This window comes from Ipomoea triloba, chromosome 6, assembly GCF_003576645.1.
Source record: "Ipomoea triloba cultivar NCNSP0323 chromosome 6, ASM357664v1".
Lineage (NCBI taxonomy): Eukaryota > Viridiplantae > Streptophyta > Magnoliopsida > Solanales > Convolvulaceae > Ipomoea > Ipomoea triloba.
Window position 1 is genome coordinate 16,164,166 of NC_044921.1, and position 27,441 is coordinate 16,191,606.

General features: G+C 32.4%; 1 protein-coding gene, 2 non-coding genes and 1 pseudogene across 3 annotated transcripts; 2 read left to right on the top strand and 2 right to left on the bottom strand.

The window, feature by feature from the left end:
* Window positions 1-836: 836 nt before the first annotated feature.
* LOC116023187 lies at window positions 837-4,425 on the bottom strand (annotated as a pseudogene).
* Window positions 4,426-6,544: 2,119 nt separating this feature from the next.
* LOC116023865 lies at window positions 6,545-6,755 on the top strand. Its single transcript, XR_004099455.1, has one exon. It is a non-coding gene; the product is annotated as a small nucleolar RNA U3 (small nucleolar RNA).
* A 1,369-nt stretch (window positions 6,756-8,124) lies between these two features.
* On the top strand, window positions 8,125-8,196 carry TRNAG-UCC. The gene has a single exon. It is a non-coding gene; the product is annotated as a tRNA-Gly (tRNA).
* An 8,658-nt stretch (window positions 8,197-16,854) lies between these two features.
* Window positions 16,855-20,062, bottom strand: LOC116023166 (UDP-glycosyltransferase 74F2-like). The gene is made up of 2 exons (XM_031264145.1): window positions 19,234-20,062; window positions 16,855-17,740 (listed from the first exon to the last, which is right to left on the bottom strand). Exons 1-2 carry the CDS (start codon window positions 19,909-19,911, stop codon window positions 17,006-17,008), a joined length of 1,413 nt encoding a protein of 470 aa, XP_031120005.1. The 5' UTR covers window positions 19,912-20,062; the 3' UTR covers window positions 16,855-17,005.
* Window positions 20,063-27,441: the final 7,379 nt, after the last annotated feature.

The window sequence follows — 27,441 nt, forward strand, 5'->3', positions numbered from 1 at the left end:
TTAGTAGTTACACCAAAAAATGATACATATGTATTTCTTTAATACCATGAAAAAATAAAAAAGAATAGTTTGAAACCAATCATATTAACAACTTAGGAGATTTGTTGACAATGAAAGTACTCAAATAACCCATTACCCAGCAAATTGAAGCGAGAAACTACCTTTAATATCTTTGGAATATATAATATTTTAAATTTTCAAATTTTTATTAATTTATTTCATCTTTTTTCTTAAACTATGGATTTCTTTATCCACAATAACTCATTCAACAATAATGGTTGAACGAAATGAACCCCAAGCAGAACACCTAAAGGAAAGTCCATAGCTCCTATATCATAATCCCATTGCATGACATTGTCATCTATGCTACCAACAATAACCGAATTGCAAATAACACACTACCAACAAAAAGGAAGAGAACAAATAGTAAAGATGAAGACAATGACAATGTTATTCAAAAGAGACTTAAGAACACTTAGAAAAATTCAAATGAAAAATAGTATTTATTTAAACTAACATTTTTAGACCAAATATTTAGACTATCGATTTTACAAGGTTGCAAACTTTTATTTTAGTAATAATTATAATGAATTTTCTATATTATCTTGGATTCATATACTTTGAGTTAGATATTTAAATAAAAAAATTCGACATTCAATTACCCATGTATAAACTTCTCCTATATAATCTTGCATTGATATACTTTCAAATATTTATTTAAATATAAACATTGGGCATTAACCCATACGCGCAATGCGCGTATAAAACTAGTAACTAAATAAGTCTATGCAATATTCATGTTCATAATATGCAACCGTGAAAGTTTGAAGAATACATTAAATATTTAATAATTAATGTATATAAAACTATATATCATAAGATTAAAATAAAATGTGCATATATATTCAGTAATGAAATTGATAGACATATTAGAGATGGGCCCGAAACAAACCGAGCCGGTGGAACAGAGCAAGACAAATCCGGTTGAACCCAAAGCCTCGGGGGTCGACTGGTTGAGGCCCGTGCTTGGCCTCTACTGCCAAAGTCAAGCCCATGGCTCAACCTCAGGCTGCCAAGGCCGAGCCCTGCTTGGCAGAGGTAAACAACTCCATTTAGCACTGTTAACTTGTTGGTGCTTGGTCAATTATATTGTTCAACACGGTTTAAAGTGCGATTGTAGACGCATCTTAAAATTTTTGCAATCCCATTGCAATTGTTCCCACCACTCTTGTTCCCCACTTATCCACTGAATACCCTCCCCATTTTGGATGCCAAGAGGTAGCTTCCACAACTTATTGCATTCTGTTACATCAAGATGCTTCAAAATTTGCCATGACACATCTGCTTTGCATATTTCCCCTAATAACTCAAGTCTTTTCAGTTCCAGTGACTCTAGCTTTGGAACAAAGTTGTCCACAGATACATTCTTAAATACTTCTGTCAATTCCTCACATACCCGTATTCGGATTACTTCCACTTCTTCAAGCTTTTGAACAATGTTGTCCATTGCCAACAGATTCTCCAATTCATAACACTCAAGAACATCAATGTATTTAAGCTTAGCGAAACGCAGGCCAAGAAAGTTGCTGAAGTCTGAAAGGCTTTTCAATCCGGTTAAGCCGTGAAGAATAAGTTTCTCTAAATTAGGCAGCAAGTCACTACCTTTCACTAAATCACACCCCAATTGATGATTGAAAGAGATGCAACAACCAGCTATGCATAAGCACTTCAAGTTAACACAGGGGTTAAGATTGCCAAGCATGAGATCAACTCCTTGACAGTACATGATTTTGCAGTCAAAAGCATATTTTAACAACCACCCAACCGGTTCGTCTCTTGAGAAAGAAACATAATAGAAGGACACAGACTTGGTGTTGGGTTGATATGGTGTATATACTGAAAACCAGTGATCTGGATTTTCAGCAATGACATTAACTGTGAAATTTTCAATTCCCTTGAGCCTAGAAACACCTTCCCTAGTGACACCAGGAATGCATTTCAAGTCTATGTAAACAGAAATTACCCGTTGTAAGCATAGCAGCTCTTCGAGTGGCAAGCTGTTTTCCTCATTTGTTATCCTGATTCCCCATTTGGTGGCACTATCCGTCATGTTTAGATATTCCAAACTCTGTAACTTGGAAATTTTGTCAGCGGGAAACTTTTGCAGCATACGAGTGCGGGATAAGTCCAATTGCCTTAGGTTCGTTAGCTCCTCAAAGTCGGCTGGCAATTCGGTGATGGCACTGCCACTGCAATCAAGCACTTGCAACGCTCCAAGTGCTGCCAAGCATGGTAACTCAAAGAGCTCATTACACCCTCTTAAATGAGAGCTCGAAGCCCGCGGAGTTGAAGAAGAGAGTGTGGCAAGGATTTGATTTTGGCTGCACTTAAGTCCAAAATTTTTAGCTTTTGGAATCCTTCCAAAAATGAGCATGGTACCACTTCAAGGCTCTTGTTACCTTGTAGAAACAAAGTGGATGTTTCAAAACATTGCACCTTGCAATCCGGCAACTTTTCAACATTATTATTCATGAAAGAAACTCTCTTTACTCTGTTGTTGAAACCATTCCACAGTTGGGTTTGTGATGCCTGTGAATGTGTCCTCCCAACACCAGTACAGATAAAGGAGGATTTACAGTACCCATAATCCTGATGATCTAAAGAAGTTGTTGTTCTTGCTGCTGTTGCTGCTATCCATATCCCAACATCACGAACTACGTCGTGCATCTTCACTGTATTCATAGAAGACCCTTCTTCTAGCAAACAACAGTCTTTTAAACTCTCAACAATTCCACAACACGAATTGTGTAATTCCTCATAATTTCGCCGCTCATCCAGTAAGCCTTCAGCAAGCCAGTATTGGACTAGCCTATAAGTATCGACTTCATAGTGCTCCGGAAACAGGCAGAAAAACAAAAAGCAAGATTTCAATTGCTCGCCTTGTAAAGAATCGTAGCTCCACTTGAGTTTCTTGTATACATCTTCTTCAACACCATGAAGATGAATAGGCTCTGATTTCTCCAAGGCAGCCAGTGCATTCTTCCATAGTGAAATCTGTCTCTTTTTCATTAGTGATGCCCCTATAATGGTTACTGCAAGAGGCAATCCATCGCACCGTTGAACAATGGCTTTCGCCAACGGTTTAATCTGGTCATCATTCACCACTTCCTTCCCCACTCTCTGAGAAAACAACTCCCAAGCTTCGTCGGGACTGAGACAACGCATTTCCAGATGGGTGTCAATCAGCATTTGTTGACAAACCTTAAATTCTCGAGTTGTCAATACGATCTTACTGCCACTATGATCTGTACCCTGAGGAATCCCAACATGGTCCAGATCAATTTTTTCCCATACATTATCCAGAATCAGAAGAAAATTTTCTCCTTTAAGTTTATTGTATAAATGGCTGGCCACACTCTCTTTGCTCTCTCCCTCACTGATCTGCAAAAACAACCGCTTAGCAATTTTTGATTGCACACTCTCCACGCTTGCATTTCGGGACACTTCAACCAGTATTACCATGGTGAAAATTCTGTTTTTTGGAGGTTTGCTGAGCTGATTATTCAAGTTCTTGACAAGAGTAGTTTTGCCTACACCTCCCATGCCCCAAACACCAATCCTCTTACACTCCTTTTTCTTCAACAGATCCATCAACTTCTCCAAAATTCTTCCCCCAATGGATTCATCGTCGATTAACACCACCCCAGTTTCCTGAACTGGTCTAGGAATAGGACCACGCGAAAGCGCTGTTGCGTTCTCATAGGATTCGCCCTTTTCAATCAGTTGCTTTGCTTCCTGTATCTGTCTCACTATCTCGTTGCTCAATTTCCAGTGCAGTGAGCTTGCACAACAACAGCAAAAAGAGGCATCTCTAGTAATGCCACTTGCCGTTACAGTTGAACGCACAGAATTGAAATTTTTCTCAAGTTTTTCGACTCGGCTTAGCCAATCTTGCACTTGAGTTATTGGTAACCGGTGCCGCAACTGATCATCGTCCAAGTCTTTTCTCAGGCGAGACTCTAGAGCCGATACGCGCTCTTTTTTGGTCTCAAGATCCTTGTAATTTGAACGGATCTTGCGGACATTCTTGATTCTAGCACATATGGATTCCAAGTGCAGAAGTCGATAAAGCTCGGTCACAGTTGGGCTAACAATTGCAGCCAGTATTTGCAGCAGTGCCATGGTGAAGTATCGAATCAAATACAAATGAAATTCAAGATTTTTTACCCCTCTGATCTTAGCTTGGAACTAAAATTATTTAGATATGATGATTACACACAATATTGGTGGCTAAATGAAAGTTGTAGTGGAGTATAGTAATCTTATCCTTGTGGTAGACCCAGTCTAAAGAGATTGGAGGATTGAAACTAAAGTCTACCTTCCAAATCTCTTTCATTCTGGCTCCATTTTCACCAATAATGCCTTCGTCGGTCGATTCATTTCATTTGGACAAATCTCTCTCTACCTCCCCCCTCTCTCTATATATATAGAATTCAATTCGCGTGGTGTAGACACGCGTGATTGTGCGGTTAAATGAAAGTCATTCATCTTGTTAAGATCAACGTTCAGGGTTAACAACGTTTAAAAAAAAAAACATCGTGACAATTTGACCATTTTTCATATGGAGCAAACATAAGGTGTGTATGTTTTGTGCCTAAGGTGCGTAGGTTTTGTACTTAAAGGTGTGGCGTGTTCCTTCTTTAAGTGCATGGTGTTTGTGCTTTAGGTGCGTGCAGTTGGGAACTTACAGTGCGTAAATTTTATGCTTAAGGTGCATAGGGTTTGTGTCTAAGGTGCGATGTCTAGTGCGTGGTTTTCCTTCTTAAGATGTGTGGTTTCTGTGCTTAAGGTGTGTGGTTCCTATGCTTAAGGTGCGTCTTTGTATCACTTGTGCGCGATGTTAAGACTTAAGGTGCACAAATTTTAACTTATGCTTCTTCCTTCCAGATGCGCGTTTTTTTTAAAAAAATTTCATTGATTTGAGCCGTTGATCTAGATTTAATCAACGGCTCAGATCGTCTAACCGCATGACCGCACCTGGATCATATGAGAACAATTTTTTAGTAGAAAATTAAGAATTAATTTCAACCTTACATCTGGAAAAATCGAACCAACCATATCATATATTTTTTTAAAACACGGTGACATTTTCGTAATTATTACCAACTTTACTATGCAAATTTTAACACTAAAATATGTAATTTTCAAAAATTTTCAAATAATACGAGTACAATGGGACTCCCAACGTGAGTCACAATGATTAGTAATATCTCCATCAACGAAAATTTAAGTGAGATCTCTATTGAGATGAAAGAGATTCGCAACAATATTGCTACTTCATTATGAAATGCTAGATCATGATTATGCTAATAGCTTCATTTCAAAATGTTAAATTTTAATATATAAACAAACCTATTTAAATTTAAAACTATTTAAATTTAATTTTATAAAGATGTTCTTTTTAGTCTTTTTAAATTTATCAACTTATCAAAAAACTAATTTTACCAAACATTTGTAAGCATAATAAGCTAGCTTAGGCTATCCTTAACCCATAAATTTCTCTCACTTTGTAAAACGGGTCATACTTCCACATCACCAAATTTACAAATTCTTCACTTTTTATTTTACATCTCTGCAATATTCTCTCACTTTCAAAAGTGGTCCCACTTTCATATTATATTATAAATATAATAACCAAATAATATAATAAGAAATTAAAAAAATTAAAAAAGTAAACAAATCAAATTTACCATATTTTTTCTCCACTTTCTCATAGATTAGAAATGAGGAGATTGGCAGGGTTGATAATAGCCTTAACTGCACATCAATTTTCAACTTCTAACTTATAACTTTTCAATTTTTAACTAACTTTTCAGTTAAGCTTGCCAAACATAGCGTATACTTCATTTTTTTTGGCCAAGTTTGCTTACATTATTAAATGACTTTATTGGAGAAAAGAGTTTTATTTTTCTTAATACTTTTACTGGTGTAAAAAAAAAAAAACCCAAAAAAAAAATCGTTATACAAAGGCCAGAAGCCACTTGGTCCATGGTATAACAACAATTCTATTACATGAATTCACATTTTATACTCAATCACTTTTACTCTTTAACGTGATAAGATATGATAGGTTATCTTCATTTTGTGAGTTCCAATGAAAATATCAGTATCAAATTTTTGTGTGAAAAAATAAAATTAAGAAGCATAATCTGAGAGTCCAAGTACTATTTTTCGTATAACAATTGATACATCTATTGTAAAGTGATTTTGAAATCTGTCAAATTCATTATTAATTTATTATCTGCTGCGCCCCAAAATATAGAAAAATGTGCATACCAACATAGGCAGATAATAATAATGAATAACATTGGTTCTGCAAAAACGTAGGGTCGAATTGAGATTATAAGAAACTTGAGAGGTCCGAACAAATTTATGGTTTTTACTCTTCTCATTCTTCAAAGTTCAAATAAATGCAAACAATCCCACACCGAACACTTATGAATCTGGAAACCCAAATATAACATTCCAGCTGTGAACTCCGACCACGACCTTACTTGAACAGGATCTGTTCTATAGGCTCGTACCTCTGTATCCTTGAGTTCTAAGGAGACAGGAAATAAAGCCTGGTGGATGAACTGTGGCCAGGGGGCTAGAGCGTGAGTAACAGCACCGCACCTTTGCCGGTCGGAGCCGTGGAGGATCGTTCCTGGCAGTGTACCCACGGTTGGGATGGCCCCTTGGCTGTCTGACAGGCTACCAAACTTTTTATACCGAAGCTGCAAGTGGAGACTTCATTTTTTGTGTGCTGCTAATGTGGTCAAGAATGGGGGGGCGATGGTGGAATCCATTGGTCTACAGGTTTCTATATCTGTTTTGCTGTTTTACACAGTTTGGCCACACCACAAAATGGTGGAGATTCTGAAATGAGATTAAATCAGATTCTCATCAACACAATATGAAATTCCAAGTTTGTACATTTTTTTTTTAGAAAAATTCATTCATTTTCAAACAACTAGTGATTGTAGTCCAACGGTTAGAATAATTATTGCCTTCCAAGCAATAGACCCAAGGTTGACTGCCGGCAAATGCAAAGCTCTGCTCTGCTTAAATTAAGTAGTAAACCTAATAATTGACAATTTTTTTTGCGAAGTACGGAAATTTTATGTGTGGTTATCAATATCATCATAGCTTAAAAACATCTTTAATGCAAGGAGAAAGATAGGTTAAAAAGGGTGCGAAATGCACAATGGAATGACACATGCTGCCATACATATATATATATATATATATATTTATATATATATATATAATTCGAACATTTTATTTTTTAAGAAAACGAGTCATTGTGTAATCATAATAATACACACAAGAATCGTTACTCCAACCAAATAGGTTGTTCGATAATGCTTAGCCGTTGTTAAAGCCAACTATTGGTGCACCAACATTTATTTTGCCCCAACCAAATTACTGGGAATACTAATTCAATTAATAAATACATATATGCCCCAACTGAGGCTCAAACCCATGACTTCTCATTTAAGAAAGTCACTTCATACCACTTAACCACACTCATCTTTGATAGTAATATAGAAAGTTAAGTCAACTTGTGGTCATTCATTAATTTTAGTTGTTTAGGTAATGTAAAGTAAGCTAAAGTCATCCATTTAGAAAGATATAAGGCTGGTTAAATTTTAAAAGTTAAAGGATCACATGTGACTAACTTAAAAGTTTAGAATTAAACGTGACAAAATCATTATACTTAGAAGACTCCAAATGACATTAACTCATACATAATATGTTAGTTGTAAGTACATAATTTAATAATTATAGACACAATATATTTTTGTGTTTGCTGCATTGACGAGTGGAGATTTGATATTTTTGTTCTTCCAATCCTTGTGCTGCTACTGTGGTCATGCTTGGGGCGATGATGGAATATACATTGGTCTACAGGTTTTTATATCTGTTTTGCTGTTTTATACACTTTGGCCACACCAGAAAATGGAGATTCTGAAACTAGATTTTTTTTTTTTTGAAATGAGATTAAATCAGATTCTCATCAACACAATATGAAATTCCAAGTTATTATTTTTAATATTTGATTCATTCATTTTCACACAACGAGCGTTTGTAGTCCAACGGTTAGGATAATTGCCTTCCAAGCAATAGACCCGGGTTCGACTCCCGGCAAACGCATTTTCCTCTTCTTGTTTGACTCTCACACTGCATATAAGTAGTGAAATCGAACATAGCAATTTGACAATTTTTTTTTGCAAAATAGGAAAATTTTATGTGAAAGAAAGAACTTTGGGGTGTCCTCCATTAAAGAGAAACTAGCAGGATTTATGGTTTGGACCTGTATTAGAAAATGGTTAAGCAACTGCACAGCAGAGATAACAAGCTAAATGAAGTTAGAAAAGATATTTTGAACACTTTAGCTTTACTTGACTCCACATAAGGGTCATAATATGGAACGAAACAGATAAAGTGTAATCAAGAAATGGATTTATAATATGGAAGGAAACAGATAAAGTAAATGCAATAATTAGATCTTTAATATATAACCTCTAGTCCTGTTTGTTAACCATCACCAAAACCATTAAGCCAATGCATAATCACAAACCTGCAGGATGGTATCACCAGCACACACATGTCAACTTCTTGAGAAGATGGTAAAAAGGCCATTCAGAACAACAAAGAGCTATTTAATTATAACTTCCTACTTGTGTGTTACAATTGTGATTACATACAAGTTAAAAAGATCTCGAATTTGAGGCTTTATAACGTGTTTGAGAAGAAAAAAAAAAATTTCAAGCTCGATAGACAAATTCAGAAAACAGCTTTAAAAAACACAAATTTCTTTGAGGAATAGCCAAAAAAACTTCAAACGAATAATAGAAACTGTGATATTACGCAGGCATGCAGTTTGGCCACACCAGAAAGTGGGGTAGATTCTGAAATAAAAAGATTAAATCAGATTCTCATCAACACATACATCAGTAGGGAAGCAGTATGAGATTGATTCTTGAAAATGTGGCTATCAAAGTTCCAAGTTAGTACACAGTTTTTATAGAAACTACGCATCCATATGGCAATGAGAAGTGTTTGTAGTCCAACGGTTAGGATAATTGCCTTCCAAGCAATACACCCAGGTTTGACTCCCGGCAAACGCATTGTTTGTTCAATTTGGTCTAACTGAAAAATTGAAATTTGACTTACTAATGATGATGGGATAAATAATTTTTCTAAAGTATGAAAATTTTAGTGTTCATATCAGTAGTTATTAGATATTTAGTTGTTGAAAGATTGATGCTCATCTAGGCATCTCACAAAATTTATTGTTAGACAATTATATTAGAATGTAATATATGGTGAAAGTTAATTAACAAAATAGAGAAATCCATTTAATTAGCATCTCAAAATCTCCAAAATCATACTTAAAGGGCAAATTCATTCGACCAAAAATCTACTCTCCTGTCTAAATAAGGATAAAGTCTATATTTTCCTCACATTCCACACCTACACATTCTAATTCACACTAGTATCTCAAAATGGACACCATACTGATGGTGTAAATTCATACTTTAATGCAAGAGTTTTTTTTTTTTTTTAAATAAATATTGCAAATTTGGAGTTGATTGTGATTTTATTTGAATGAATATTTGTTAGATTTATGTTACGTTGTGTATTATGATTTTAGTTGAATGAAAATATGTTGTGAGTTGTGATATTGCATTGGTTTTGTATGCTGTGTGAAGTCTAAGTTATTTGCATAGGTTTTATAAAAGTGTTGTAATAAAAAATTATTTTAAAAAATAAAAAAAAATAGAAGGCAGTTATTCCAAACAAATTAACCACTATTAAAAGTATTAATGAAAAAAAATTATGGACCTTCAAGAACATCTCAACAAATATAAGGGTGGGGCTTCCTGCCTTAAAAGGGTTGTCACCATGGGAGAAACATGCGCTGGTGGTGCCAGACTTACGCTAAAAGTTAAACGAATCAAAACACCTTTGGAACACACCTTAAAGACGTTTGCAAAATAGAAATCATTAGCAAATAGATTTTTAACACATTTAAAACCAATTAATTGAGCACTCGAAGAATTTAGTAATGTGTTCTTTCGAAAAAGTGCATTTGCACAATTACCTTTCTTGCACATGATTACTTATGGAAAAGATTGTCATTTTTCATGTTGCTTATTAAGCTCACTATTACTTTTTAAGTGCCTTAGAACTTTATAGTCTGTATAGATGATAAATTATTGACTACAAAAATAGTGTTGCCAATTCAGTAGAGCATGCACAAACCAAAATGTATAATTCCTTCGGTTCTTTCAGAATCTATTGACTTGAATGATACAAAATCTATATATGTCTCAGCAGTACTTAAAGCAGTAAAAGGCAACAAAGTTAACCGAGATCTCTTCACCTTCATCTATTAGAATGTCCTCAGGTAATTCATCGTTACTTCACGTTGTGACTAATATGGATTTCTTTCTTCTCAAATACGTTAGACATTCAACCTGAATGTGTCTATATCCTTCACATTCTCTACATTTAGTTCATTTGACCTTGGGATCATAACACGTAGACCCAGATTCTTTAGGTTGAAAGGATCTGGAAGTGGAAGGTTTCCCAACAAATGTTGAAGCTTTAAGATTTACTCTAGAACTGGCATTTGGAGATTGATCCCTTTTGTTTTGAAATTTTCCTCCACGTCTTGGTTTTCAACTAACTATTAATCTGTTTTAAGATTTTGGAAAACTTCTTTGTTAATAGGACAACTACTTCATCGTCTAATTCGTTAGTATCTGAAGCAGTTGAGTCATCATCAGCTATGAATGTCACTACTTTCCTGTTTTTAACACTTGTTTTTTTCGTTCAAGACTTTCATTTTGTATGTTTGTAATCTACCCATGAGTCGAGCTATTGCCTTGGTCTCCCAACCAACAATTTCTTGGGTTGCCATGACCTTCCTTTGGAATCTTTTGAAAAGTGATCTTAAGATTTTCTTAACCAACTTGATTTCTTGAAATGGTTTCCCTAATACCCTAGTAGAGTTGGCCAATTCTTGAATTCTAGTATGAAAATCTCCTATAGTTTCATATTAATTATTTCCTATGCGATTGCTCAAACTCAGTGTTTAGCAACTGTAATTTGGACTGTGTTTAACATCATATGTGCCCTCATATCTAGTTTGTAAGATATATTAAGCTTATAACTTTTGTCATAATAACATCATATATGCCCTCATATCTACCTATGAATTGTACAAACTTCTTCTAACTTTTGTCATATATAATAACAAGCCAATTAAAATTGGGATTTAATAAGACTTCGACACTAATTAACATCTCAGAGTTGGGATGATCGGGTTCTTCCCTAGAAGGTACTGTGACTAGGGACCCACAAAATAAAGAACTTAAATAAGCATGAACTCATAATACCTCAAGAAAATTTATTAGTAGCTTATTCTACAAAGAAGTTACTATTATAACACAACTTAATATCATTAATGAAACTGTGTCAAAAAAAAAATATCATTAATGAAAGAGCATATTTTTCTCCTTTAAGAATGACATCTAAAGCAAGCAAACAAACAAACAAAAAAGAGTTTTCAAAAAAAAAAAAAAACAAACAAACAAAAAAGACAAAAAAAAAATGCATTCTAGAGTCTTTATTAGTTTAATTGGGGCAAAAGAGAGTAACACATAGCATCATAACTACAAGTTATTATCACCAACAAAATTAAAAAAGGAAAAATCTAACTTGAAGAAAAGGTACTACATACTCAAGTTCTATGCAGTTCAGGACGATAGAGGGTACCATAGCACTCGAAAGCTGCAAAGTCTGAACAGTGAATGAGAGCATCGCACCCCATAAAATTGACTATTTTATCATTTGAAATCAATGGATTTACTTTTAAATGGGTGGTGTGTTTGTTATTTTATAATAATAATAATAAACGGGTGATGGGTTTTGTTATTTTTAATAATAATAATAATAATAGAAAATAAATACATAATAAAAAATTGTTTTAGAATACTTGTATAATTTAATAAGAGTTAAATAAACAAAAATAATTAACTTATGCCCTTAAAAAAAGTATAGATGATATCCAAATTTTATAATTATTTATTAATAAGTGTTTATGTTCTTGTTATATTTAAAGGTTGAAATAATACAATACACTCACTCTTAAATGTTATTTTACATTCAATCAGCTACTAGTAAACATCTAATTTACCAAACAGTTTTTTATAACCAGCTAATACAACCAGCTGGTCAAACCAGTTTAACGCAACCAGCCATCAACTACTAGCTAAACCAACCAGCTATCATATCAGCCGTTTGCCAAACACCCCCATCACCCAGTGAGCCAAAATTACTACACACAATGCTATGCCAAGTGACTAGTAAATTAAATAAATTAAAACATTCTTAAAATTTTATAATTGATATTTTCTCGGTATTTTCAATTCGCTATTTTTGAAAAGAAAAAAAAAAGATACATCATTTTCTTTTTTATAATTGATATTTTATATCGGTATTTTCAATTTTGCTATTTTGAAAAGAAGAAAAAAAAAAAGATACATTGTTTTCTTTGTTAACTCAAAATTGATGTTTCATTTGTCTGCTATAATAAGTATAGACATTTTGATATTTATACTACTTATTAATTCTCGTTCAATTACCATGGATACCAAACATTGAAATTGAAGTTTTCAATAATTTTATTCTTACAAACCAAACATTGGAATTTAAATTTTCACTTTATTCGCACATTATTCCTCTCTCATAAAATTGCAATTCCTTTCCCCCTAACTTCCTCATTGCAACCAAACGAGCTATTAGTTGTTTTGTTTTAGTACTACTGACTCTGTTACAATAATGTAGTATATGTTCATAGCTACTTTCTCAACTAAATGAAGCACAAAGAGCCAATATCGCCTCCACTGAGGCTCGAACCCACTCTCTCTCATGTAGGGGTGCAACCGGGTGCCACAAGCTATTAATTGTTAGACACAATGTTTCACACAACACCACACCAAGTCACTAATAACTTTAACAAAACATTACCCGCATGGACAACCCAGTTGATCACATGAATGAAGTTTGGAATAGAGAATAGTGAGGGTACTCCTTATGCACAGTAAATAAAGGTCTAGTATCTATGTTCAGTTGCGCGTCGAACCTTTGGAGTTAGGGATTCAACCTTTTTGGGAAGAAACTTTAATAAAACATTCTTAAACCTTTATAATTACATTTGAGTCCTCAAATTTTCTTTGAATTTTTTGTTAGTCCCTTGGTTTGTGTTTGACCAAATGCTAACACCAACATTAACGTTCACCTACCTTTGGTAATGCCATAAATATTCACTAAAAAAATTAAAATTAATGATTCCTTACAAGGAAAATGAATTCCCTATATGGAATACTTATTATTAATTTACCAATGGGGTTCACATCAAATGCAAACATTAATGCATAAACCTATATATAAATGGTGATCATATGTGCTACTAAATTAAATAGAAACATGAAGAGTGTTGGTTTAGGGCTGATAACAATTGTTGTTGTATTAGCATTATTAACAATGAGCACTACCATTGTTGTGGCTAATTGCAATAACCCAGACTATTGTGTCCAATGCTGCGTAGACCAGTGTGAGGGCAAAAGGGACCCAACTTGTTTCTCAAACTGCTTTACTGCATGTTTGCCAAATTTCATCTTCCAACCATTTTCATACCCCAAATTTCATCTACCAGGTATATATATAGACTACTATTTTAATTTAATTTTAGCTTTTGGTGTTAACATTCTTTTGATTTTGTGTTTTTTGTTTTGTTTTGTTTTTTGTTTTTTTGTTTTTTTGTTTTTTTGTTTTTTTTTTTTTTGCAGGTTAAGAGCACATTAATTAGAGTATCTCCAAGAACTCAAGGGCAATGATGGTTGTTGATTGCATCAAAATTCTAATGTTTCCCTATACTTACGATTAATGAAGTTTTTTTGGGGGGAGGGGGGGTTATTCGGTAATTAATTGTCAGCATTTCTTCAGTGATATGATATATATATATATGCCATATGCTGTTTTGTTTTGTTTTTGCTTTTCCAGACAATTATAGATTACTTCAAGAGATCGTCTAAATTGATCAAATAGTGAAATTGAGCAACAACAATATAAAAACTCCAATAAAATTGCTTAAATCGTGAAAAAAAAAAAAGTGCGTTTTAAGTCTGAATAAGTTGAAATTAGTTAGTTACATTTCTGTTGCCTTGTTTTCCTGATGTAGATCTAATGTGTACATATTTTTATTATATTTTTTTAAAAAAAAATAAACACCATGAAATAAAATGTAAAGTAAGATAGAGTTGATTTGACCCATGAATAGTATGTAAGACAGATGGAGTAATTTAATTTTTAAATTGAAAAAAAAGAACTATAGTTGTCTTTCTCATAGGTCATAGCCGATCGAATGTCGATGTAGTGACCAAACAGATATCCAAAATCGGATCTTCAGTGGGAGAAGATCTCAGCCTTTTAACAAGAAACAAGCACTCGGATATTACATCAATTAGGCGTGAATTACTTGTTCTTTGCATTTAATTACACCTTTTCTTTTTCAATTTAGATTATTGTTTCGCTTGAGTTTAAAATTAGATAACTCAATTTCACAATTCGAACAATTTAAAGAATTTATTTTGTCTTTTTTTTTTTGCTAAAATAAATAATATATGATATTCAAATAGTAGGAGGTTTTGTAATAATACCAAGATGGGAACAATATCAAAGCAACGGAAGGGTTTAGATTAAAATAGAGACAACCCTGATATTTACTAATTTACTTAGCTGTGCTCAACTTCTTTCTTTTTTTTTTTAAGATAAACGTAGCTATTCCATTAATTATAACATAAAATGTTTACATCAACGATCAATGAAATGGTAAATCATTCCTTACAGTCAGACATAGAAACAACTTTTCTAACTATGCTATAGAAAACTTGAATCGCAGACTGTTTCATAATTAGGAAGCTATGTTCCTTCAAGGAGCTTAAAGCCTCATCAAAGATCTGGGTCTTCGTCATCATACTTTTTTCTCGCCCAGGATAAGATCAACACTTGCCGAAACCAAACTAAACGATTTATGCTAATGATAATGAAAAGCTCGTGAAAGTAACGAGAGGAAAAAAACCCGTGAAAGTAACGAGAGGAAAACACAATAATAGAGAAAATAAAAAGTGGTAAAGCCAAAGTAGGGTTGGGAGTTCAAGACTACCAACACAAACATCAATACCTACCTACTATTATTTTATTTAAAGGAAAAGAAAACGGAAGAAGAAGATCTGTGGCGGTGGTCGGAGGCGGACGGAGCTGCGACGGTGATCGGGGCGGAAGAAGAGCCAGTGTGCTCAACTTTAATCAACTTGAAATTTACAAATATATTTTATATTACATTTATTGGTTATTCATTTTTTTTCATAAGCAATAATTAACAAAATCAAAACGTTAAAGTAAGTTAAATTGTTATTGGTCATTTCACCATTGTCATGGAATTTGCATTCCCATACGCTTGCCAAAGCAACCGGGGCTCGACTGTCTCTCTCTGAGTGATTTGATGTTCCATCTGACATTATTGATTTGCTTTAATCAAATTTATCATGCTTTTATTACTAAAAAAAAATTAAATTGTGATATATATATAAGTGATGATTGATCAATTGGTTTCATTTTATTAACCACAATATTACTTTTATGAACCTGTATTTTTTTTTTTTTTTGAACTTGCTCTAATCCATGATATAATTTGGCATTATTGTCTAACCCACTTAAATTTGAGTTGGACAATTTACACCGGACAATTTACACCAATCAAAAAATATTAAATTTCCAAAGTAGTAATATTTTGATTTATATAGTTGTTCTCTGTTGAAAAAAAAAAAGGGACCAAGAGATCAATAACAGAAAACAAAAACAAAGAAGAAGAGTTTATATGGATCAACTGAGAGTCTATGTTCATGGGAGTGGAAGAGATTTTTTTTAATAATTGTGATGATAAAACATCAAGTGTTACAAGTATCATATATATATAGACAATCATACCTGTACATATACTTGTCATCTTCAATAACAAATACCATATCAAGAGTTCAACTGAAAGTTTCCTTTGTCATAAAAAAAATACTGTATATATAATACTATGATTTAGAACAAGCACACAAGAATCTACAAATTAAGTAACACTACCAGGCATTAAGACTTAAAGCATTTTTTGCATGATATAGAAATGAGCTTGCACTTCATTTAAACAAACAAATTTCATGTTTATTTGGCAATCAAACATGAAACTAATTAGTCTTGGATATTGATTTTTTTTTTTTTGAAAATGGATATTGAATTTAATTGGTCATGGATTTGGAAATTAGATTTCCAAAGTAGCAATACTTTGATTTATATAGTTGTTCTCTGTTAAGATTTAAAAAAAAAAAAACAAAAACAAAAACAAACGATATTAAGAGATCAAGAATAGATAACAAAAACAAAGATGAAGTGTTTATGTGAATCCGCTTGTAGCCTACATTCACATATGGGAGTGAAAGAAATTTTTATTGATTGTGATGATAAAACATCAAAGTTACAAGTATCTATCATATTGATCTATAGATTGTACATTTGTTATCTTCGGTAACATATATTTGAAACATATACACAACATTCTCTATAGATTAGAGGAGTGAGTTTAACCAATGCAAATTCCTAAGTAGTAATTGAGACTGAGACTACGAGAGTTCCCTTTATCATCCAAAAAGAAAAGTATATAATACTGTGATTTAGAACAAGCACACAAGAATGTACAAATTAAGTTACACTACCATGCATTAAACTAGACTCAAAACGTTTTGTGCATGTTATACAAATGATAAACTTGCACTTCATTTAAACAAACAAATTTCATGTTTATTTGGCAATCAAACATAAAACTAATTAGTCTTGGATATTGCTTTTAATTGGTCATAGATTTGGAAACTAAACAAGAAACAAAGTCTTGAATATTGCGGTCCGAACTACCCCCTTCCTCCATTGCCTCTCTACAAACTTGCTTCCACTTGTTCATATTTGCTCTCATTTCTTCTTCCCCCATCACCCTCCTTATACACTCTTCCATCTCCTCTCTCTTAGCCACACCTTTCTCGTCTAACTTCACCCTAACCCCAATTTTCCACGCATCCATCACGAGTTTCGCATTGGTGATTTGGTCCGACCATTGGGGCACAGCCACCATCGGGACTCCCAGACTAATCGCTTCTAACGTCGAGTTCCACCCGCAATGCGTTACAAAGCACCCTAACGATCGATGCGCCAAGACTTGCAACTGTGGGCACCACGTTACCACCAGTCCTCTGCCTTCCTCCGTTGCCATCCCAACAAAATTCTCGGGAAGCTTATTCGCTTCCTCGGTGGATCTCACAATCCATAAGAAGGGTTTATTGCTCTTCCACAAACCCCATGCCAATTCCTCCATTTGTTGTCCTTGTAAACTTACAAGACTTCCAAATGATACATAAATGACGGACTTGTCTTGTTGATCATCTAACCATTTCATGCAAATCTCAGTCATTGGTTTAAACATGCTAAGATCGTATTCTCTATCGTCCGGCAGGCGATTGTCAAGGTAGGCTGATGGTATAGTTGGCCCAACCGTCCTCACCGCCCATAACTTCCCCATCCAATCAATTATCTGTACTCAACTTAAATTAAGAAAACATTAAAAAAAAAAAAAAAAGCATAGGCGTAAATTAAAATTTAAGATGGTTGGTTATCAAATATATTAAATAATAAAGAATTTGGAATGCAACTATCATTTTAGACTTTTATTGAGATGTAACAAGTCATTTAATTTAGTATTTGAGTTAAGTCTATGAAAAGTTTCACTATGATCCATCAACCACATATATATAAGAAAAATAGTTGGTGGACTCCCAATTTATACTCTCAACTTTTACTCCATCTCATAATATAGGGTAACACTTTTGTCAAACCGTCTCGCGTGTCTCAATCTGTATGACAGGTCGGATTTTTTTTTTTAATGGGTTGGATCTTTGATCTCACCAATCAAAGATCCGACACGTCTCACGGATTGAACCCGTGAGATGGACTCACACAAGTTTTTGCCCATAATATAAGCTCTTGATATAGACATTTTTCTGTGGACCCACGTGATGAAAATAACCCATCACTCTCATTGTTTGCCATCAAGGAGTAGAAATAAGGGAGTAGAAGTTGAGAGTATGTATAGTAGAACTCTATATATAAATTAAATAAAGTATTGTAACAGAGTCAGTAGTACTCAAAAAAAAAAATTCCTTAAAAAAATAATTCAAGGTCCCTTGGCTATTTACATTTATCAATTTTTATCATAGACTTTCACTTAGGCTATAAATGACCCATTAACTATTGACATTTACCAATTTTCATCCCCAGGCCAACCTTCAATTTGATCATAAATGTTCCATTGACTATTAATTTTATTTCAAATTTGGTCTTCTAGTTAAATATCTATTTAGTACACAATACACATTAAATTTAAGGGTAATAATGTAAAAATTAGTTGTTGAGATAGACAAATTGGATTTATAAAATACATTGGGTTCATCATTAGTAGGAATGTCAAGAACCAAAATTTTACATTATTACCCTTAAATTTAAGAGTTAATCATTTTCTTTAATTTTCAGTTTCAACCAATTTGATTCTTGAATTGTTTAAACTTTTGTCAAGTAAACCCTTCCAAGAACCAAAATGGTGATTTTCACATTTTTAAAATTTTGTTAATTTGGTCTCTGGAAGAGTTTAATTGACGAAATTTTAAACAATTCGATAATCAAATTGGTTAATTTGAAAACTATGGACTATATTGACACTTGGAAAATAATTGAGAGACCAAATTGATGATTTCCCTAAAATTTAATGTTTACTAAATATAGATTTAACTATATAACCAAAATTAGAAAAAAATAAATAGACAATATGGTCAAATTAAAAGACGATAATAAAAATTGGTAAATATCAAAATCATTTATGATTTAATTGAGAATGGGGAATAAAAAATTAATAAATGCCAATAGTAAATTCACCCTCCCAAGAATTAACTCTATAATAAATGTATAATCAATTTAAATATTTAATTAAAATATACCATATCTTCAATTAACACAAGAAAACAAAACACTTGCCTTGTGCTCAAGCTCATAAATGGTGTTGATGAGGATCCAATCAGCCTTCTCCACATTGGAGAATTGATTCACAAGCATTTCCAGGACGGCTGGGTAGGATTCCGGCGCAAACACAAACGAAGGAGCATCTCCGGGCTCTAACTCCGGCACCCCGGGAATTCGAATAACCTGGTTTTCACCAAGGGGAAGCTCAATCAGGCCCTCATGGACGTAATAGTAAACCGCATCCACAGCGCACGGCTGAGTAAAGAAACAGGCCCCCATAACCCTCTCCTCCTTCGCCACGTCCAGAGCCCAAGGGAGGAACGAGTCATAAACGACGCAGCTAACCGGAAAACGCCCGACACGGAGGCGGCGGAGAAGTTGGGCTAACGTTTGAGAGCCCACGCGGCGGAGGTTTTGTAAGTAGACTTGGGAGATTAGCGCGTCGGGATAGGCTTCCTCGTCGAAGCCGTCGGAGATGGTTTGGATGGACACATGGGGGCTACTGATTGAGAAGTCTTGTAAGGTTTTGAGCATGAAGTTGGTGATGGCTATGGTGATTTTCACCCCTTTGGCTTCTAAGCGCTTGGAGAATTGGAGAATGGGGTTTATGTGGCCTTGCGCTGGTAATGGTAGCAAGAGGCAGTGAGCCTTGTATTCATTATGCTTCCCCTTTCCCCTTTCGCTCTTCTCCATCTAATTCTCGGTTGTTTTGATGTCCCTACTCACAGTTTTCACTAACTAATCCCGACTGAATTGTAAGCACATCTATTTGATGAAATACCTAAACTCAAGGATCACATCTTTTAACGTTTTGTTAAGAATTCACACCTCAAGTTCATGCGAATTATATATAGAACTATAAGAACAGAGAAAACAAACGCCTTCTTCGTCAGTTGCGTCTTGCTATAAAACATATGAGTGTGGGAGATCAGTATGGGAGATCGAAGGGAAAATTGTAATTTATGCCCTCACAAATATGACAATTATTAATGTCACCACTGAATTATTAGTGGTATAAATGTTGTCCTTCAAATTTCAAAACGTGACATATATTATCCCTCCCTTAATAAAAAGGAGAAACATTGTTGTCGGCGGAAGAAAAACAAACCAAGAAAGAAAAATTCAGAAAAAATGTGAACTTTGAACAGGAAAAATGACAGGTAACCGCATTTACACCACTAATAATTCAGAAAAATGACGACATATGTCACATTTTGAAAATTGAAAGACAATATTTACACTACTAATAATTGACATATTTGTAAGGGCATAAATTATAATTTTCCCTTATAAAAATATAAAATTTATTTATATCATAATCGGGAAAAGAAGGCTTACGGCACATAGAAAGCAACGTTGGTGCCATGCATAGAATGTGGGTACCTTATTCATGACGGAATTAATTTTTTATGGCAATTTATAATTAAGACGGCAAAAATTATTATATTGCATTGTGAACTTGTGGTGTGGCTTTTTCTCTTTGTCCGACAATAGATTTGTTATTTGTATATGAAATGATACGTTTTAATTACTGGTTAAAAGGTGCGAGAGCATGATAACTTTCAACCGGGAAGCTCTGAAAGCTAGTAAGCCGCGTGGAGAACATGGGTTTAATCTCAACCCTTTATCCAATGGTCATCAAACAATCTCAGCCATTGATCTTGAATATGGAAAAGCGGTGTTTTGGAAGGCAATCTCCCACTCATTCTCCATTGTTGCATGCTCTATTGGTGTTTTTGACGTTTTTTTGATCAACCGTAGGTGAGATTGTGAGAAGAAGCAAAAATATCGCAGGTGTAGTGTTTTCCACTGCTGCTGGTTTCCACGCAACTAAGAATTTAAATCTACCCACCTTAAGCTTTAAATCCATGTACCTTAAAATTGGTAGTAGTAATAATCAAGTTTTTAGTCTAAGGCATTATTAATGATTCAATTTGATGCACTTTAAACTTTAATTTAAATCAACGCATCTTAAATAGTAAGTTGACGCACCTTAAGCTTTAAATTGATGCACCTAATGCTTAGAAGTAGTAACTCAAAGTGATGTAACTTCAGCTTTAAAATCATGCACTTTAAGCAATAAATTGACGAACCTAATGCTTGGCAATTGTAATTTAAAGTGATGCACCTTAAGCAGTGAATGCACGCGCCTTAAGGTTTAAATTTACGCACATAAGGCTTTGTATATAGTTGTAATTCTTAACTTTTTAGTTTAATGCAGTCTATATTCAAATTAATACATCTTAAGCTTTCAAAGTACGCACCTTAAAGCATAAATGTGAGCACTTTAAGCTTTAAATTTATTCACTTAAAAGCTTACATTGATATATTTTAAAAGTATGTCATCATTTAGAGCTCTAAAAAGGAACAATGGAGATTAGGAAAGAGAGATGCGAAGAGGATATAGTCAAAGGTGGTTAAGAGTCCGTTATTGACATTACAAAAGGACAAAAAAGTCCCTAATTATCACTAAACGTTAGAATTGGCGCCAAAATTCTGTCCGTTTGATCAACCCTTATCTATGGCTTAGATTTAACCCTATTTTTCATAGGAGATATGCTTTGCATGGGAGAACCCCTAAAAACGCACCTTAAGTTATCAAGTGTATGTATAATTGACACTCCTTAAGTATTAAAATGGTGTACCTTAAGTATTAACATGACGCACCTTAAGTACATAAAACACACACCTTAAGTTTGAACAATACAAAAAATGACCAAATTGTCACCGCGTTTTTTTAATCCGTGTTTATCCTGGACGTTGATTTTGACAAGATCAATGGCTATCATCTCACCGTATATATGTTTCTCCTGGACACTTAATGTGCGTCTTTATAACACTTAAGAGGCTGGGAATCGAGAAGTTGAAGAAACTCTATGTAATGCCATTAAGGGTTGAGTTAGTGGAAAGTGACACCAATAATATATTGAGTAAAAGTTTAAATTTTATCAGGAAGAAAAGTCTACGAGGATATCAAAAGATAACATTTTTCATCTAACGTTTATATTTAGAAAAAAAAAAAGTTTGCCCTCCTCTGAAATTTATTGATTTTTTTCTTTTTCTAATCCGAGACATAAAAGTAAAATAATTGTTTACATTTATGATAGTGATACAATAGTAACCTGCCCTCTCTATCTCACTTTATTTATTTGGTAAAGAAAAAAGATAAACTTAATATATTTTTGCTAAGACTCTGTTTGGCAGAGCTTATAGCTTATTTTAAGCTACTAATAAGCTATAAGCTTTGTTTGGTAATGTTCCTAAAATAAGCTAGTAGCTTAAAATAAGAGCTTATTTTTGAACGCTAGCGTTTCAAAATAAGCTAGTAGATTCCTAACTTTTTTTTTTTTTTTACATCTTTAATCTTATTATTTTAAAGAAATGACATCATTTACACTTTCCAATTAAAACCTTTTTGGCTAAATCTTTTTGACTTTTTTTTCTTCAATATGCTTAGTTGTAATTTCCATTTGACATTTTTGTTTGAACATTGATTTTTGTATGAATTAATCTTATGAATTATAAACATTTTGTTTTACTTTATATGTTTTCAAATATATGCTCTTACTTTATATTTTATTAAAATATATTGATTTCACTATTTTATTTTTAAATATATAAACAAACCTGTTTAAATTGTATGAGATGTCCTTTTTAGTCTTTTTATATTTATCAGCTTATCAAAAAGCTAATTTTACCAAACACTTTTAAGCATAACAGTTAGCTTAACAGCTCTTTAGATTTCAGCTTCGGCTTATAACTTTTCAGTTTTCAGCTACTTTTCAGCTTTCAGCTATCTTTTCAGCTAGGTTTGCCAAACATAGCCTAACTAGAAACCTATTTTTTCCTTTAAAAAAATTGACCAAACTTCACCGTTGTGACCATTTGAGCTTCCCATGCAAGCTTCTCCAACAAATTATTGCTTATATTTATGGATGACCACGATTCGGTTCGATCCTAACCGGACACTATAGCAATCATACCGAAATAGTATTGACGGTTATGGTTACGATTCATAATCAAAAAAATAATAAAATAAAATAAAATATTTGTAGAATCGTGAACCGGAACTGAACCGTAGTTATATATAGTGAAAATGATCAAACAATCGATTTGATTCGGTTTCAATTTCGATTTTTAACCGTCAATTCGAAATTTATTTATTTTTGTAAATTCTATTTCTTATTTTTAAATAGTCTAAATTCAAAAATAATTATTTTATTTTATTTTTTCCGGTTCTGAATTGTAACCATAATCGTCCATACTATTTAGGTTCAATTGCTACAGTGTTCGATTATATTAGGTTTGAACTGAACTGCGCTCTTCCATACATATAAGTAATAATTTGTTGGAGAAGAAAAATAATTGAAATAGTTATTTTTAAGGGCAAAAGTATCAATTTAACATTACAGGGAGGAAAAATTGTCACTTTAAAATAACTGAGGCGGAAAACCGTCACTTTAATAACTCAGAAGGAAAAATTGTTATATGCACATAATTCGATGGGGAGAGGGGGTGGGGGAGTGTATTTTCCCATAAAAACACTAAAATAGTAAAAGAGATTTATATTTATATTAGTGCAAATCTATTTTCGTTTCCGAGGTAGGACAAAGTCTTCTTCTAAACATTTTCATCCTTTTTATAAACAATTTTTTTGATCCTTTAGCTTCATCCTTTTTATAATAAATCTTACAACTAACAACCATCTTTTGCCCATTCATATATGCATGCTATTATTAAATGTATACCCAACTAACTAAACCTTAATTAGTCAAAGACATTGTGTCCTAGTGATACCCGATTGCACTTTAACATGGGAGGGGGTAAGTTCTAGCTTCAGTGGAGACGATATTGGCTCTTTGTGCTTCATTTGGTTGAGAAAGCAGCTATAAACAGATACAAGTCATACAACATTATAACAGAGTCAATAGTACTAAAAAAAAAACTTAATTAAGCTTTATCTAAAATATAATAGTTATTTTTTTAAAAAAAATCTATACTATTAATAAAAACAATATCCTCAACTTTAACTTCCCGCCTAAAACACTCCTATACTATTAAGGATTGCGTAATATTGTAAATATAGTAATACAATTCCTATTTGTAATAAAATTGTAAATTAAAATATAGTAATACAATTTCTAATAAAATATTTTCTTCTCTACGTTCCTATTTGTAATACAATTCTTGAATAAAATTACTATACAGTTCATATATTTTTCCCTGCAATGCAATCTATACTATTAATAAAAACAATATCCTCAACTTTAACTTCCCATCCAAAACACTCATATACTATTAAGGATTGCGTAATATTGTAAATCTACTATACTAATAAGAGCCAAAGAGAGTTAGGCTTAAAATGGGTAGAAAAAATGGCGGTCAAATTATTTAATCAAATGGATGGTTCAGATGAATTATTTAATCAAATAGATGGTTAAGATAATTTAGATTAATATTATTAATAGAGATTACCTAATTTAACATTACTTTTATGATTATCCGTTAAGTTTTCTGTTAAATATTCTCTTCTCCGTTAATATTCCGTTAACTTTTAACTTACCCATTAATTTCTATAAGAAAGGTCTTAGGTTCGAACCTCATCTCAATCAAATTTGACATAATTAAGTTTCTCAGTCTATTGTACTCTTATTAAATTAAATAAATTAGTAGCTACAACAAAAAATGATACATATGTATTTCTTTAATTTAGAATTATGTGTCTACAATACCTTTATTTGAAAAAATTATTCATTATCAAAAAATTAAATTAAATAAGAGAAAATAATTTCATTAGTTATATTGTCTTTATTTTCTCTCATGCAAAGATTCTTTACATTCGAATTTATTAATTGATATTCATTACATTGTCCATTATCTTATTTTTACAATATCTTGTAATTAAATATCAAAGTTATAGTACAAAATAATGTTATATATTTATTTACCAAGTATTTTATTAATACTATGAAAAAAAAATTTTAAAATAATTTGAAGTTAATTATATTAACTACTTGGATATTGGTTGACAAATAGAGTACTCAAATAATAACCCAACAAATTGAAGCAGAATCACTCTATTTTACTCTTATTGAATTAAATAAATTAGTAGTTACACAAAAAAATGATACATATGTATTTCTTTAATACCATGAAAAAAAATAAAAAAGAATAGTTTGAAACCAATCATATTAACTACTTGGGGGATTTGTTGACAATGAAAGTACGCAAATAACCCATTACCCAGCAAATTGAAGAGAGAAACTATCTTTTAATATCTTTGGAATACATAATATTTTAAATTTTTTAATTTTTATTAATTTATTTATTCTTTTTTCTTAAACTAGGGATTTCTTTATTCACAATAACTCATTCAACAATAATGGTTGAACCAAATGAACCCCAAGCAGAACACCTAAAGGAAAGTCCATAGCTCCTATATCATAATCTCATTGCATGACGTTGTCATCTATACTACCAACAATAACCGAATTGCAAATAATACACTACCAACAAAAAGGAAGAGAACAAATAGTAAAGATGAAGACAATGACAATGTTACTCAAAAGAGAATTAAGAACACTTAGAAAAATTCAAATTAAAAGTAGTATTTATTTAGACTATCATTTTTAGACCAAATATTTAGGCTATCGATTTTACAAAGTTGCAAACATTTATTTTAGTAATAATTATAATGAATTTTCTATATTATCTTGGATTCATATATTTTGAGTTAGATATTTAAATAAAAAAATTCGACATTCAATTACCCATGTATAAACTTCTCCTGTATAATCTTGCATTGATATACTTTCAAATATATATTTAAATATAAACATTGGGCATTAACCCATTCGCGCAATGCGCGTATAAAACTAGTATAGTAATACAATTCATATTCGTAATAAAATTGTAAATTAAAATATGGTAATGCAATTTCTAATAAAATATATTTTTCCCTACGTTCCTATTCGTAATACAATTCTTGAATAAAATTACTAATCGTAATAATACAGTTCATATATTTTTCCCTGCTATGCAATCTATACTATTAATAAAAACAATATCCTCAACTTTAACTTCCCGCCCAAAACACTCCTATACTATTAAGGATTGCGTAATATTGTAAAATATGGTAATACAATTCCTATTCGTTATACAATTCTTGAATAAAATTACTAATCCTAATAATACAGTTCATATATTTTCCCCTGCTATGCAATCTATACTATTAATAAAAAAAATATCCTCAACTTTAACTTCCCGCCCAAAACACTCCTATACTATTAAGGATTGCGTAATATTGTAAAATATGGTAATACAATTCCTATTCGTAATAAATTTGTACATTTAAATATGGTAATACAATTTTTAATAAAATATATTTTTCCCTACGTTCGTATTCGTTATAGAATTCTTGATTAAAATTACTAATTGTAATAATACAATTCATATATTTTTCCCTGCAATGCAATCTATACTATTAATAAAAACAATATCCTCAACTTTAACTTCCCGCCAAAAACACTCCTATACTATTAAAGATTTCGCAATATTGTAAATATAGTAATACAATTCCTATTTGTAATAAAATTGTAAATTAAAATATGGTAATACAATTTCTAATAAAATATTTTCTTCTCTACGTTCCTATTTGTAATACAGTTCTTGATTAAAAATTACTATTTCCCTGCCAATATCCTCAACTTTAACTTCCCGATTTTCGCGTAATATTGTAGATATAGTAATACAATTCTTATTCGTAATAAAATTATAAATTAAAATATGGTAATACAATTTCTAATAAAATATTTTCTTTTCTACGTTCCTATAGTTTATTTGTCGATTCTTATATGTTATAAATCATAATATCATAAGAAACGGATACTTTGATGAAATATGAAGCATGAGTAGTCTGTCAATCAATGGTTATGGACATCGCATTTCAACAGTTTGGATGTGCATCATTCCAAAAAACCATACACTCCATTTGGTAATCTAGAGTGAAATTTGGATTAACAGTTTAGATATATGATTCATTCATTATGATATATTTTTGTTTATTGCATGATGCTAGTATGATGATTTGAATTTTGAGCATAGAAACAAGCTCGAAACATGCTTATATGCTTGAATGGTCTTACCTCAAAGTTACTACCCACTATCACAAATGCTTTATGTTGTATGTTAGACTCAAGGTTACTAACTTCTCACAATAGTCAG

Bases quoted from the DNA above. Each gene is read 5' to 3' on its own strand.
- LOC116023166 (XM_031264145.1), bottom strand. From the start codon at position 19,911: ATGGAGAAGAGCGAAAGGGGAAAGGGGAAGCATAATGAATACAAGGCT. The intron at 17,741-19,233 runs GCAAGTGTTTTG...AGTTGAGTACAG, and splicing joins TTTATGAGCTTGAGCACAAG to ATAATTGATTGGATGGGGAA.